The sequence below is a fragment of the Suncus etruscus genome, chromosome 4 (genome assembly GCF_024139225.1).
Source record: "Suncus etruscus isolate mSunEtr1 chromosome 4, mSunEtr1.pri.cur, whole genome shotgun sequence".
Lineage (NCBI taxonomy): Eukaryota > Metazoa > Chordata > Mammalia > Eulipotyphla > Soricidae > Suncus > Suncus etruscus.
Genome location: NC_064851.1, coordinates 39,231,827 through 39,248,560, shown reverse-complemented (window position 1 = coordinate 39,248,560; position 16,734 = coordinate 39,231,827). Strand labels below are relative to the sequence as shown.

The window sequence follows — 16,734 nt, the reverse complement described above, 5'->3', positions numbered from 1 at the left end:
GGATGCACTCTGGGTTCAATGGTGAAGGGAGATTGACACTGGTGGTAGGAAAAGCCCTTACTTGCTGTATATCTGAAGTTCAACTATGAAGGACTCTCTAGATCACAATTGTTTCAATAAAATAAAATTAAAAATAAAAGCAAACTTATAAATTACCTGCACCATTATCCAAAAGTTCCAAAGTTGTACTTTCAGACTCTGATTCAATGATAGCTGTCACTTTGGCTCCAAGAATGGGTGTGAACCCTTGTAGAACTTCTGCATAAACAATTGTTTCAGGGAAGCTGTTGTTTTCATTATTCACTTTAGCACTTACTGTGATTGGAGGCACAAAAGAATTTGCTGCCCTAGAATTTACTGTAATAGTTAGTGTTTCCTGGTCTGCATTTGATTGAAGATTATAAGTCCAAATGCCAGCCTAAAAATTCAATGGAAATATGAGTATTCAAGATCAAGCTCTTTTATGTGTCTCTATTATCTACCTCCAAGTTACATCTTACATGTGTGTTAGAGAATGAACAGGGAGTTGAGCATTTCAAGGGTTTTGAGGGTAAAAAGGATAAGAGAAAACAATTTGGACAGGTTTGTTATTTGTTGTTGGGTTTTGGTTGGCTTGACTGTTGTGACATATATTAAAACCTTATGGAAACTTAAGAAAATAAGTAGGATAAATTTTGAAAATATACATTGTATTTGGCCTCAAATCCCGGTCTATGATTATGGTAGTGTTTGTAAAATAATTGTAAAATAATTCTGGAGGCTGGAAAGATAGTACAGAAATTAAGGCATTCGCCTTGCATTTGGCCAACCCTGATATAGTCTCTGAAACCAGATGGAGCCCTAACTACAAAACCGAGAGAAGCCCTGAAAACCATTAAATGTAGCCCAAAGCTTCCTATTTCCTAAAAAATGCACATGAAAATAATTCTGTTGTAATTCTCTTTCTATATCTTTATTCTAAATTTTCTTAGAATTTTCTTAGAATCTTTTTATTACTTGTAACATATTGGTTTGTTCTTCCTTTCCTTGCCACCACAATTTTCAGAACCATGTGTGTATAGAAAATACATTTTATTCATCTTAATTTTCTTAATATACACTACATATTGACACCTATTATTATATTAAAACATTATTTCCCAGATTTTAAAAACTTCTTTTGCAAGAAAGTTTAAAAACAGAATGTGTACCTCTGCAATTCCTGTTATATTGAGGGAGGCCATTTTAGAAGTTCTATCTTCTTTGAAAGGTTCCATATTTATTCCACTGGGATCCCGGACAAAAATTAAGGGAGAAGCTTGCTTCCATGTGATTACAAAGAATGTGTCCTTTCCAACGCTGCTATCAATGATTACGGTGTCATTCATCCAGTCGCCTTTGCTGAGAGTTTTCCCCCTACTTTCAAGCTATCGAAATAAAAATTTAAATTTGTGACTATAGAAGAGATTACTTTATTCACTTTTAAAGACTTCCCATCAGAAAACTGTAAGAAAGTTAGAAAGCTTTGGCTGCAAGGTAACAGTATGCAAAAATAACAGTGAAAATTGGGGTCCCATGAACTAAGATTATTTTAACATACTCCTGTTCAATTATAATCTTCTAAGACCTACCCATTATTTACATGAGTTCATAATTTCTTTTCCAAATTTTTCTTTCCAATATTTATCTATTTTAAAACGTATTAGTATTTCAAATGGTGAACAAAAACTGTCGTACTATCTACTTCTTTCACACATTTCAGAAGTTCATTTTCAAAAACATAAAGATTATCCTACCAGAAAATGTCTTGTTTCTAACTGATTTCTTAATTCTGATCTTACATGTTACAATTGCTTTAAATTACTTAATTTTAGTAGTGTACCATCTGCTCAAAATTAAGAAGTTAAACACAAAGTAATTTTCAAAATAATTTTTTGAGGATAGAGTGATACTATAGCAAGTAGAGGCTTACTTGCATGTGGCTGACCCAGGTTCAATCCCCATAGAGTCCTTCAAACCTGCCAGGAATGATACCTGAGCACAAATAGAGGAGTAAGTTCTGAGCACATCTGATTGTGATTCCCCCAAATCACTTATTCTTTGTCAATTTTTTTATTGATACCAAGAAGTATCATTTAAACCTGACCTTTGGTCAAAATGCAAAAATATGATGTGAATAGGTATTGAAAATACAAACTCCAAACTGCTTTTATAAATATTGAGTTTAAAGCCTATCTTTAGATAAGTAGAAAGACATTGTGATAAAATTCTAAATTATTAAAAATTTAATGATGATAAATAGTTTTACTTTCATTTATCAACTACTAGTTATAACTATCAGCTGTCAGCTAGTATAAAAGAAATCAAATAAGCTTTTGTACTGTTTTTACTCAGAGTGATATCATTAATTTCTCAGTCAATTGGACTGAAACCCATAGAAATGAACTTCATTCTCTTTCAGTTTATTCTCCACTGACTTCAAAACTACATCTCAGAACTAATTTTAATCTGTTTATAAGAATACATCTTATAAAATTTAGTTTTAATATTATAATATTTAATATGTTTATGAGAATCACATATTCAAATTACTCTGTACCTTTACCTTAACTGGATCCTATACTTTCTGTTTTCTTTGTCAGAAAGTAGAGGAAAATAAGTCTGTTTAGATGATCGTAATTGTTTTAATGTACGTGGTAACAGTACAGTTGGCATTAGAAGTCATAATTCTTGATATAAATTGACATGATACAGAGTTGGTAGAAATGATATATAGATAAATTTATAAAAATATCTAGAAGGAAATAGACTGGGCATTTAATCTGGGACGTGAATAAAAGAAATGCTAGTTTATGAAGGTTTTTTTGGTGGGGGTACTCCCAGTGATGCTCAGGGGTTATTCCTGGCTATTGCTCCTCTCTTGGGGGACCATATGGGACGCCAGGGGATCAAACCATGGTCAGTCCTAGGTTAGCCATGTGCAAGGCAAACACCCTACTACTGTGCCACTGCTCAACCCCTAGTTTATGAAGTTTTTAATCTAAGAGAAAATGCTTTTATTAAAATATAGGTGGAAAAAAGTTTAGTTCAGAAGATGGGAGAAAGAAGTAAAAAGTCAGTGGAAAACGTGAAAAAGTAAGATAAAATTTAGGCATAAATTTACATTTATATCTAGACATATAGCTATACATATCATGATATTTTTGGTTGTTCAATTTGCATAAAAATAAATTTATTCCATTTTTATCATTTTATTTTAAGAATATATTTCATAATAGTTAATCATGGGGAAATCTTAGTAGAATGAGGTATATTTTTTTGGGGAGGTCACACCCACAGCACTCAAGGATACCCCTAGCTCTATGCTCAGAAATCACTCCTGGTAGGCTTGGGGAACCATATGGGATGCCGGGATTTGAACTAACGATATTTTTATACTTTAATGGAAAACAGAGTTATACTTTTGGACAAATTTCATTTTTGCCTACAATTTTATTTGTGCTTGGTTCACAGTACTTGGTGCTCAGGGCTTACTCTTGGCTCTGCCACATACAAGGCAAGCACCCTACCTTCTATTCTATTACTTTAGCCCTCAAAATCCAAATTTGTTTTGAAAATTTAACATGCCGTTATTTCTTAACGAGGTCCTATGGAAAAAGAGAAATAAACTATACACCTGCTATTTCAATACTTAATTCTGTATTTTTAGGTGGCCTATGTATAACAATAATTTTGGGCTAAAGATATAATTTAAAGTAAAATTTTACTTTGTCAAAATCAGCTCAAAAACGTAGCTCAAAACATACAACAATCAAAGTATTTTTCTTGTTTAAGACAAGAAAGCATCAAGGCATGAGAACTCTGACCTGAAGAGATTTTTCAGAGACAGGAGCATTTTCTGATGTAAGGGCTGAGAAAGCTTCAAGGAGGCCATTGTTCTCAAGAACATCTGTAGAAAAAATATGCTTTCCTCCTGTAATATAAACACAAGTTATAATTATTCCTAGAAGATATGAAACTATGAATCACATTTTAATGAATAATAACATAGCAAGCAAATACACTACAATTTATTTCAATATGTGTGACTAGACCCAAATCAGCATTGGAAAAGATTAGTCTGAAACATTAACTAAAAAAATTCATAACTGGGAAGTGTGAGTTTCTTTTGTTTTTCTCTTATAGAAGTCATTGCTGACTGAAATATATTGAATTGTCATAGACTACAAGAAAAGGTGCTGTAATTAAAAGCTCATAGATTTCACCCTGCCATTGTGGGAATTATTTACTTCTATTCAAGATACAGTTCTAAAAAAAAGCAGTCTTTCTGATTTTCCAGTCATTGTAGATCAAAATTAAAAACAGGAAATGTTAAGGAGAACCTATATAAAGGTATTCTGACCATTGCTGGCAATGAGAGAAAACTGCTAAGAATGGAGACAAATTTAAAAAAACTATTTGCTGGGGTCAGAGCTGTGGTGCAAGCAGTAGGGCATCTGCCTTGCACACGCTAACCTAGGATCCACTGTGGTTCCATCCCCCAGCATCCCCTATAATCCCCCAAGCCAAGAGCAATTTCTGAGCACATAGCCAGAAGTAACCCCTAAGTGACACTGGGTGTGGCCCAAAAACCAAAACCAAACCAAACAAAAAACCCTACTTTCTAATGGGTGTGGTGGGACAGGATGCTTTGAGGAAAAATAAATGACAATGACTTTGAAATTATGGGAGTATGCGTAACCAAGTATTAAAAATCAAGTATATATTTGATACAGAAATAAACTTAATGTAGTAATTGACAGTAATGAACAATATTTTATACTATGTTTGATGAACTGTAAACATATCTATTGCATTGCATGTCTGTAGGTAATAAAAACAACTATCAGAAACTGTTATTTAGATCTATTCATTCTGTTCTTCTGCAGATACAATCTTCCCAGTACTACCCTGCAGCACATACCTTCATCTGATGACTTCTCATAATGCTTTATTGTCATCTCTATATTATATTTTCTTATGCCCCGATTTTTTTTCTTTCATCACATTTTCCTTCAACTTAGAAGTTGTTCATGACTCAGCTTAGAAGTTGCCTCATCTTTGATGCCATCTTGCTTGGCCCCATAGCCCTAGGAGAATGGTCTTCCTTGCCCACATAATATTCTGCGACTGGCTATGGAAATGTTAGTTGACTGTGCTATCTGATAAGTACTTTTATTTGTCTATCTAGTCAGCTACTGTGAGCCTCTTGAGAACAGAGAATGGCTCTGCTTTATCTGAGTCTTAGCTCCTAGCATTGCATACAGAGAAGTAGCTTAAAAAAACAAACTGTTGAAACTATTGAGTTGTCTGCTTCTAGTATTACAGGCTACTATTCAGGAGCTAAAATATAGACCACATTTTACCTGTTAGAACACTCATTTCAGTGACATTTTTGTCAGCCTTTGGTCCCAAAGCAATTAAATGAAGAATGGCTCCACTTCGTACCATTTCTTCAGTGCAGTCTATTGGACTGTTATTTTCTCCATCTGTCAGCAGTACTATTTCAGATCCATTTACTTGTGGATATAGTGATTTAATTTCCTGGAAATATAACCAGTGATTGCTTATTATTCCTAGATCAAATAGATTTATGGGGGTTCAGGAAACATGTATGTAGAAAAATAAAGGTATACTAAAAGGAAAATATGTCTAGGTGTCTGTGAGAAAGTTTAAAGAACATTCATCCTTACATGAAATCTATTATGCTGAGTGAAATAAATCAGAGGGAGAGAGATATATGCAGAATAGACTCACTCATCTATGAAAATAATGAGAAATTAAGAAAAATGAAAGACATTTTTGCAATAATTCTCAGAGACAAAAGAAGAGGAGGGCTGGAAGGTCCGGCTCACAACATGAAGCTCACCACAGAGTGATAAGTGCTGTTAGAGGAATAATGACATTGAGAACTATCCTAACAATGTGAATGAATGAGGGAAGTAGAAAGCCTGTCTCAAGTACAGGCGGGGGTGGGGTGGGGAGGAGGGAGACTTGGGACATTGGTGGTGGAAATGTTGCATTGATGAAGGGGGGTGCTCTTTACATGACTGAAATCGTACAACTTCGATCATATTTGCAATCACAGTGTTTAAATAAAGATATATATAAAAGAACATTCATCTTAGAATAATAATTATATTTCATCTTCCAGCTATTCCACTCCTAGGGATAAACCCTAGGAACACAAGAATACAATACAAAAATCCCTTCCTCACAATTATATTTATTGCAGCACTATTCACAATAGCCAGGCTCTGGAAACAACCAAGAAGCCCTTCAACAGATGAATGGCTAAAAAAACTGTGGTACATATATACAATGGAATATTATGCAGCCATTAGGAGAGATGAAGTCATGAAATTTTTCTATACATGGATGTACACGGAATCTATCATGCTTAGTGAAATAAGTCAGAGGGAGAGAGATAGATGCAGAATAGTCTCACTCATCTATGGGTTTTTAAGAAAAATAACAGTCACTTTTGCAACAATCCTCAGAGACAATGAGAGGAGGGCTGGAACTTCCAGCTCACTTCAAGAAGCTCACCACAAAGAGTGGTGAGTGCAGTTATAGAAATAACTACACTGAGAACTACTATAACCATGTGAATGAATGAGGGAAGTGGAAAACCTGTCTAGAGTACAGGTGGGGGTGGGGTGGAATGGAGGGAGATTTGGGATATTGGTGGTGGGAATGTTGCACTGGTTAAGGGAAGTGTTCTTTACATGATTGAAACCTAATCACAATCATATTTGTAATCAAGATGTTTAAATAAAGATAATAATATAAAAAGAATAATAATTATATTTCATCTTCTCTTATAACCTTTATTGGCATTGGATTTTTGGTACAGCACTGTGAAAAATATAGTACAAAAGAGAAAAAACTGCTGCAGACATCCTGCGTCTCAGCAAGTCTAGTGGGATGAACTCCTTCACAGGAAGAAAGCAGGAACACAGGTGGACAAATGGAATAATATTGAAAAAATAATAACCACACACAGAGTATGTGGGGTCAACACATCTTCTAGCAGGAGTGCGACAAGTTTATTTTCAAGACAGAGGTTTTTATAGGGGGTAAGTCAGTCACAGGTGTTAAGAATGATAATTACCATAACAAAGCAAAGTTTGAGAGTGATCAACGAATATAGGATATTTTCATTCATGCATGAATTGTAAAGTAAATGAATTAGCAATAAAGAATAAATTGGTTCTTAGAGTTGGTGAAAACTAATGTTTACTGGAGGGAAAGAAGGTGAAAGAAATGGATAGAGAGATTAGTATTTTGGTGGTTTATTTGGTGAGTTATTTGTGTAGTTTTACCCATGAAATTCTCTCATGGTAAACGAGCACTCTTTAATTACCTATCCATGAACCAATGCTGGTCTTATGGTATAGAAAGCTTGAAAACCATTGGTTTTCTCCATTAATTAGAATTGTTAACCCATGGACAAGTATGCAGGTGCAGTTCATAGGTGTTTAAAAGTTGGACACAATATTTTAAACTAATAATAAATTAATAAAAGCAATAAATATAATTATAAAATTATCAGGTAATTTCCCTCTATGCAATTAGTTATATTATTTTTTAGGATTATGATTTAAGAGTTATGTCAAAAGTAAGGATTATGTATGTGAAGTAGCAGATCACATTAAAATGTCTTAATAAAATAAAAAAGAAAAATTATATTTCTCATAAGTTTTCACCTGTAAAGCCAATCTAATTCCTGAGCAAATGGAAGTTCCTCCAGCAGCAATCGGAGGCAACTTATTCACGAGTGTGTCTCTATCATTTTGACTTTTTATCTGTATTAGTTTGCTTTGGAGAACGGCACTGCTCTCAAAAACCACTATTCCCACCCAGGATCCATTTTCAACAACTTGCCACAGGAAATGTTTTGCTGCTTGATTCATTCGAATTAGACGATCATAATCCTGAATAAAAAGGAGCAAGAATAACCATCAAATGTCTCTCAACTGGAAAACAATAGTAGATTACATAAAAGGAGTAAATAGCATTTGTTCAGAATTTTCTATCATGAGTAGTAGATATTGTGTCATTTTTAAATAGATAAAATAAAAAGTAGTTATGTATATTATGGAATGCACGTGGCATGGTAAAAAGTTAACTATTTAAACTAGTTAACTAGTTAAAGTTACTTGGTTCGAGAAGTGGAGGGTTGTCATAGTTTCCTAATTATCCTTGGGATAGTATTGTGTTTTATTGTGTCAAGATTAAAACAGTACAACATTTGATTTATGAAAATAGAGGATTGGGGATTAGTTCACTAAAGAGTAACATTTTCCTATCTACTAAGAAAGAGATTACCTCTAAAATAAAACTTCCTGCTGAGACTCAGGTGCTATCTTCCCTCATTTTATCTTCTACTTCTAACTTGAACCTCTTCCTATCAAGTTTCAAGTACTGGCTTAATCAAAATTGTGTTTATTTTGCAGAGAGTGGGTCAGTGGCTGATTAATACTCACATCTTTCTTTCCTGAATAATTTTCTTTGTTCTAAATATCTTCATTTGTTGTTGTTGTTGTTTTAGCTTAGTTTAGTTTTAGTTTAGTTTATTAACAAAAACTAACCTTGGTACCTTTCCCCAACATATGCCCATATTTTTTTCTAAACTCTTTAGAACTAAATAACAGTAAGAAATTTCTCCTAAATCAACTTACAACTTTGTTTTGTTTTCTATTCTTATTCTTCTTATTCTTGTTTTGTTTTCAATTTGGCTCTGCCTGTGCTGTATCAAGAGAAATATGTTCATTTTCTTCCAATACAAAATTTCATTGTTCCTTAGTGGCACAGTCTAGATTCTTTTTGTTGGATTCTAGACCTTTTTTGGATCTCTATCCTGTTATGGATTATTTTACTGAACAGTAGCATTCTCTTTTTCAGTAATTATCTTTTCTTTATTAATGACACTATACCTGATCTTCAGAATGCTTTGTTAGCCCTTAAATGTGCTATCTTGCCAAGTGATTTATGATATTATGAATGCTCATTCGTGGCTCATTTATATGCTATTGTCTCTGTTTTAGAGAAATATATAGAATATATAGAGAATATAGACATGAATAAGATGTTTCAAGTATTATTCTAAGTTTTAAAGGAGCTTCTAGACTAATATGAGAGAAATATATGTGTTTAATACAGTATATTGTAGTAGATATTTTATAAATAATTTTGGATCCCATAAAAAGGACATTACCTTACTTCAGTCTGGAAGACAAATTCATCTCCTGGATTATGTGGATGCCTGCACTAAACTCTAATGAATATGCAGGAGTCAACCAGATAAGATGAAAAGGAAAGAACTTTTTCTCTATGAACTCTTCTGGGATAAGGGTCTCTATTTTGAGAGCATTGCTCAATGAGTACTGTTAACTGAATGTTGAAAGAATAAATGATGAAAGAATAAATGGCTGTATCTAGTCATGACTTCTTTACAGTGTTTTAAAATTTTTTGTTTGGGGACCACAGCCAAAGGTATTCAAGTATTACTTTTGCACTTGATTCTGGATCCTGCTGCCCAAGAGTCAAACCCAGACCTCCAACAAGCAATGCATACACCATCCATTGAGCTATATCTTCAAATCTGGGGTTGCTTTTGTCTATATCGTTGAATACAAATAATTTATTTGATAAGTGATTCTAATAAAATTAAGCCCTGTTAAAAATTCTCCAGATGGGGCCGGAGAGGTGGCGCTAGAGATAAGGCATCCGCCTTGCAAGCCCTAGCCTAGGACAGACTGCGTTTTGATCTACTCGAGTCCCATATGGTTCCCCCAAGCCAGGGGCGATTTCTGAGCACATAGCTAGGAGTGTCAAACGGGTGTGGCCCCAAGAAACAAAACAAAACAAAAAATTCTCCAGTTGATCTTATTCCTTGCCTTTGAACAAATTGATAGATTCACTCTCTTATGTCTAAATATTTCCAGTATTAAAGTAGATAACATAGCCAGTAGATATAGTAGATAAATGTTAGGAAATATCTCCATATTTCAACATGTAGTTCTAATCTAATAAATTATTACAAAAGGATTTAAGAATTTTCTCAATGAGTTCCATTTTCTAAAAAGTAAAGATACTCATAGGTCATGACTTTTCAACTTGACTGCCAAGTGCCAACTTTTTTTTTATTAATTGTAATATTAATTACACTGCTTTTTTAAGGTCATGGTTACAGACCTGATTTTGTTTATGCCACCATTAATCTTTGGACAAAGCAGGCACAGGCTACATTCTCAATTCTCTAGGACATTTATACCCCTCTGTCTCTGCTTCCAGCAAAAGTGGGTCCATATACTTACCCTCATGCTTGAAGACTTATCAAGAACTAAGCACACAATTCTTTCACCGACCCTCAATAATGAGAACACAGGTGGAGGAGGTGGTGTCATCATAGACATTGTGTTTTTAATATCTTCAGAAATGCGGATCACTTCCCATGTGCTATTGGAGTCACACTTTTTATTTTGTGGGGTTGGAGCTTCTCGGTTATGGGTTTTTTTATTACAGAATTCAATGACCTATAAGTTTGTGAAAATTAAAAGGTATCCAATTTATTCAAAATGCAACTAATATGAATTTTATTATTTATTTTGTTCACAAATATGAAAAATTAAAAAATATTTTTGTTGCCTAATGAAATATAGACTTGCAATATTAAGGCAAATTTTCAGTAATAAGAAAACATTGAATGCTGACTTTGTATCAATCATTGTTCAAAGAATTCTGTATTAATGCATATAGTCCCCAGGTTACCTTTATGGATATTTTTATAAATATGATAAAATATCATTTGATTATAAATCTAATGTAACAATTAGTTTACTTACAGAATCTATCGCTTGCATAAACATTATTGATGTTTTTGCAGTTTGCTCTTTATCAGGGAAGAACTGACAGTCTTTTTCATATAGCTTTGTGGTAGAATTAAATCTGCATGGTCTGAGTATACTGCTGCTTCCTTGATCCATATAAACTCCATTTTTACCCTTGATATCTTTGGAACACCTGAAAAGATTGACATTGGTCTTTGAATCAACCCAATGAACTATTAGTGCTTTACCATTTCTCGAGTGTTTTTATTCACAGTGATTATTATATCTTTACGTATCTTTTACTTTTTATAACTTCTTTATTGATGAGTAACATGGTTAAAATAGTGCTTATATTCATGTTATGTTACACAAAGTTACTATTCTTCCACCACTACCAGACTGCCAAGATCCTCCATTGGGTTTTAATTCATTTTTGCTTATTAATTCATTCTGTTCGACAGCAAAGTTAAAGGATTTCTACCAGAGAAGTTATTTTCTTCAAGAAATTGCAGTAGGAAATTTTATTTTATTTTATTTATTTATTTCAGAGGGAGTATTAGGGCTACACTAACTAGTGCTCAGAGGCTCCTCCTGATTTTGTGCTCAGGTATCATCCCTAGTGGTACTTTAATGGAAACAAGTGGCACTGCATATTTAACCAGGTTTCCCCTGTACTCTAGCTCAGATTCCAAAAGAGGAAATTTTAAATGGTACCACCAGTCTATACAAGTCTAGTTTGCTTAAGCCATTAACGTGCTGCTGACTTGTTTATATTAATGGCTATATGTTTGCTTTTCCAACACAATTTCTAGTAGTGGTAGCTGAAGTAAGTTATGAGACCATTTGTTCTTGGAATTACTTTAGTTTAAAGTTCTTTGTATATTTCTTTTTCAAAGATAATATTCCCAAAGAATGGGGTATACTATGGACAAATGTTTTGATTATTCAAGGAGGAAATTTTTATCCAAAGCAAACTGTGACTTAAGCAAATCTTAAGGACTTGCTCAAGATGATATAAAAAAATGAAGAGTTAGAAATATATTTTATAACATGAGATTGGTCTATTATAATAAATTGTTGGAATTATAAATTGATCTCATGTTTACTGGGTATTTTTAGTTCAAATAAGCAATTCGTGAAGCAATTACTTCTATACCTGGATTCTATTTTGGTGTCACATGGTCCGAAGCCACTTCTGGTAGGGGGCCCTTGCATTGAACTACAGGGTTTGTGGACTGGGAATCACAGATGTGGCCCCCAGACCTCGTGAGCACCACTTGAAAGGCCCTTGACTCTTCTCCCTCAAAAGAAAATAACGTGATCTTATTTAGTCATTTAGGGAGTAAAGCTCCTAGATCATATGTACTTTTACTGCCTCCAATAATGATTTTATCTATATTAATATCCATATAAATGATATGTGGCAGACTAGAGAAAAGTATTTTATAAAAGTAAAATTATTTTAGTATGCCCTGAAAGAAGTGCATTCAGGACAGTGAAGTTTTCATTATAATTCTGTGCCTTTTGTTTGCATGTTTTTGCAGAATACTGAGCTCTAGAAGTGCATCTGAGATTGAGTAAATTGATGGCACCTGGCTTTGAATCTGTTTCCCTAACATGATCTCTTGTTCTTAGAACCTGGAGGACTGCCTATTATTAACTATGATGTTACATACATAATTTTAATTTCTTAATATTTTAAATTGGCATCTGACTGTATTAATGTACTGTACATGAAATGTTTACTAAAATGAATGTTTTTCATAAAGACATTTTAAGTGTCTTAAATGGGATTATTTCTCAAAACAGAATTTAATAATAGTTTGTAATATTTGTTTACTTGTTTCTGTTCAAGTTGGGGCTCTCAAGCATTACTCAGGAGTCCTTAGGGCCCTACTTAAATCTAAGCTAGCAGTTCCGTGCATAGGCCTGAGAATGCTGTGCTGCTTGGACCCTGCAGTGCTATGAATACTGGAGACAATAGACTGATCCTGGGTACCTCTAGTCTAGAGCTATATCTGGAGATGCTTGGGGATCATGCTCAGCTGGTACTCAAACTATTCCTTATTTAACCACAGAACTCTCCCAGTGCCCAAATGTTGAATATTTAGATATGTATTTAAAATAAACATTAAAATACAAAGAAATTACTATTTGGTTCTTAAAGCTATTAATGCTTTATTCAACCTACAGTTATCACTACTTGCTAGTCCTTCTTGATTTTTTTTATCTTCTAGCATATAGTACATATGCACTATATATGTACTATATTTATGTGTGACTGACAAAGCACAAATTTAAGTGAGTTTTCCAGCTATAGTAGAAAACCACAAATATCAACTAGCCTTCCAAATATCTCACAAAAGTCAACTAGCCTACAAAATGTTCTTGAAGTTATGTGCATTTTAAGAGGACTACAAGCTCCTTTAAATACATTTAAAAAGCTAAAATAAAATGTTTTGTGATATAACATATATGATACAATTTGGATTAGTATAATAATTATAATTAAAAAATAAAACTAAAAGGAATAAGTAGCAACCTAAACTAACTTAAGAAAATTTAATTTTAGGGGGGGTCACACCCAGCAGCTTTCAGGGGTTATTCCTGGCTATATACTCAGAAACTGCTCCTGGCAAGCTCAGGGGACCATACAGGATGCCGGGATTCAAACCACCGTCCTTCTGCATGCAAGGCAAATGCCTTCCCTCTATGCTATTTCTTCAGCTTCTAATTTAAGAAAATTTAAGTCATCCTACCTTGTTGCTTCAATTTTTTTGTTTGCAGCAGCATAAAATGGCTCGTGCTCATTGTACTCATCAAATACTCCCCAGCGGAGATGAGCCCATTCATGGACAAGCAGTCGGCCTGTGAGAAAATATATTAAATTTAGGTGCAGAATTCAAGTGACAGAAGTGATCCATCAAGTACTTTAAAATTTTCAATAAAATATTGATTTCATAGTTTAAATAACCTGAACTGTTTTATTTTTAAAACATTACACTACAAGATATAATGTTACATTAGAAAATATATTATATTCTTATTATTAAATGTTAACTCAATGAAATATTTATTTCATATATGCTAAGACCATATAGACTGCGTTTTGGATTTGTACTTGGAGATAAAAAATATATTAGATATTAGAATAGTTTTTGACTCTACAAAGTTATCTCTAATCAACAAAATAATCAGGTCTGCAATACATTAGTGTAAGTAAAAATTCTCTCACTATAAATATATATATATAAATATATATAAGTGTTAAAAATGGTTTATATAATTTTCTGAAGGGCTGAAAAAAAGATTATAAAACATAGCCATAAACTCTGTATAATTTTATAAGTGTCTAAATGAAGTGATTAATAGTACTAAACATATACAATAACTAATAAGTTGAAATCATTCATTGTATATGCTTAGCATGATATTTAGCACTAGGTTAATTAAAAACAAGTAATAACCATAATGTCCTTAATTTTTCTTAAAGTATGGTAATAATCCCCAGAGACAACAGAGATGAGGGCCGAAAGGACCAGCTCACAATATGAAGCTCACCACAAAGAGCAGTGGTGCAATTAGGGAAATAACTACACTAACAATTATTTTTAAAATTTTTTCTTTTTGTGACTGAAATCCAACTATAGTCATGTTTGTAATCACGATGTTTAAATAAAGATACTATTAAAATAATATAAATAGTAAAAAAATATAGGCCTTGACTGGTAGAAACAAAAGAATTCAGAATATTAGGGTAATTGGTAGAATAAAGATAAATATGTAGCTTGAAGAAAGAAAAAGCAACTTCGGAAAAGTTCAGAGGAAATAGAATTGAACAAGTTGGAAGTAAAATTTGTTCTTACAGAGGTCCTCAAACTTTTTAAACAGGGGGCCAGTTCACTGTCCCTCAGACCATTGGAGGGTCTAACTATAGTAAAAACAAAACTTATGAACGAATTCTTATGCACACTGCATATGTCTTATTTTGCAATGAAGAAACAAAACAGATACAAATACAATATGTGACCCGTGGGCCATAGTTTGAGGACCACTGCCAGTGTGTATTTCTCTAACTCATGAGCATTTAAAATAGAAGGGTGAAGTTTTTAAGGAACCAAAGTGGTGCAGAGGACTACCTTACATTTGGGGGAGAGCAGGTAAAGAGGTGGTGTATTACAGGTTTTATGCCTATGTTGGAAGTACAGTTTTTCCCATTGTCTTTTGGGTTTTTCTTGTGGTGTGTGGGTTCCCAGGCATCTTCCTAACACATCCCCTGACCTTCTTCAGATTATTAAAAATTTGCGGCAGGGAGGTCTTGGAAGAGTTCTTGCATTGGGGATACTTTTGGACCTAGGCCCAGTTTCAAGGAACAGTCCGCGTTAGGGAGAATTAGTAGGGAGGGCCTTGCAGCAAGAGTCCACAGGGGAGTTGGCTGTCTTTTCTTTCAGGAGACGAGGTGTGGGTTTATCTGGGTGTCCCCTCGCCTGGGTGCAGGGTACTGGTTCGTTGGGTAGGAGGTCGATCTTGATGCCTAATAGAATAAGGACTGAGGGTGAAGAGTTTTAATATGGTGGGAGATCTGGATGGGATTGAGGGGTAAAGGGATAGTTGGATTTCTGGAGGGGAGAAAGGGGAAGGTATATGGGAAGGGTATGAAGGAAGAGAAAAGATAAAATACCTTAGAGAGAAAAGGGGAAGAGAAAGGGAAAAAAGTAATGAGCAGAATAGAGAAAAAAAAAGTAGTGAGAAGAGAGGAGAGAATAGCAAGGGAATGCTGGTTTGATTAAAGGTGTTCGAAGAATAGAGCCTGTGGTTTAAGTCCGTACGTCTCAGGTACTGCTTCGATGATCTGAATGATCACGTGCTTCAATTCCTAAATGGAGGTATTACCTAGAGATAAAGTGTATGTTAAAGAGTTTTCTCGTGGCCATCTCGTAGTGCATGCAAGGTATGGTATCCCGTGTGGTATCCCGAGTTGCCACCTTAGTTTGTCCGCCCTTTGTATCCAAGGGCGCCTGTGGACAGAAAAGCTGAGAGGTTATTTAAAATATAGTAAGATAAAGGCATTAAAAGGTAGTGTTATGGTATGTTGCCATTGCAGTCCATGATTTCCCTTGGTGTTCTATACTTGTGTTCCTGTATACGAACTCCAAGGGATTATTGTGGGCCTTTGTTGTAGAAGTCTGATTACCTACCTGTTCTCTCTATGCTGCCGTTTCTGTTGTTATTGTTTTCTTTATGGTATATTGTGTAATCAAAAATTTGCATTATTCCTTTTTCATGTATTTTGGACACTGCTCCCACGTATATGTTGATTTTTTTGTTTTGTTTTTTGTTTTTGTTTTGTTTTGTTTTGTTTTAATTTATTTATTTATCTTCTTTAAATGATTGTCCTACATATATATTGGTGAGCACATACTTTTTTAATTCCCTTTTTTTTCCCCCCTCGTTTTTGGGTATGTGACCTGTTTCGGATATCCCATCAATACACCCACAAATATACAGACATTATAATGTAGCACCACTTCCCACTGCAAAGGCACACTAAGTAAAGGGGAAATCTTACATAAAAAAAAAAAAGAGCTCCTATCTACTAGAGATAGGAACTCATAGTTGTTTACAATATGGGGATATCTCCTGTCTTGAAAATATGTCATGTGGAATCAACTTAGACCTCAGGTGATTAGATACCATTCATTCAGCCTTGAACCCTTGATCCCCGACATAGAAACGGCATAGCTCTTCACAACAGCTGCAGGAAACAAACTTTATCCGGGACAGCCTTGATACGGCAGGACTAACAACAAGGCCCAGCTCTAACATGTTATCCTGACAACGAGGAAAATGCGAACATCTTGACCTTAGAGCAGATTAGCCT

At 34.2% G+C, this 16,734-nt stretch overlaps 1 protein-coding gene across 1 annotated transcript in view; it reads right to left on the bottom strand.

Annotated features, from left to right (window-relative positions):
• LOC126005925 (calcium-activated chloride channel regulator 4-like) overlaps positions 1 to 16,734 on the bottom strand; it is a 46,522-nt gene that overhangs the window by 15,381 nt on the left and 14,407 nt on the right. The window contains exons 4-11 of the mRNA XM_049771247.1: positions 13,613 to 13,721; positions 10,869 to 11,046; positions 10,341 to 10,559; positions 7,728 to 7,955; positions 5,385 to 5,562; positions 3,846 to 3,952; positions 1,191 to 1,406; positions 157 to 418 (exon numbers count right to left, since the gene is read on the bottom strand). Coding sequence (XP_049627204.1) covers positions 157 to 418; positions 1,191 to 1,406; positions 3,846 to 3,952; positions 5,385 to 5,562; positions 7,728 to 7,955; positions 10,341 to 10,559; positions 10,869 to 11,046; positions 13,613 to 13,721 — 1,497 coding nt within the window. The remainder of the gene's footprint in view (positions 1 to 156; positions 419 to 1,190; positions 1,407 to 3,845; positions 3,953 to 5,384; positions 5,563 to 7,727; positions 7,956 to 10,340; positions 10,560 to 10,868; positions 11,047 to 13,612; positions 13,722 to 16,734) is intronic.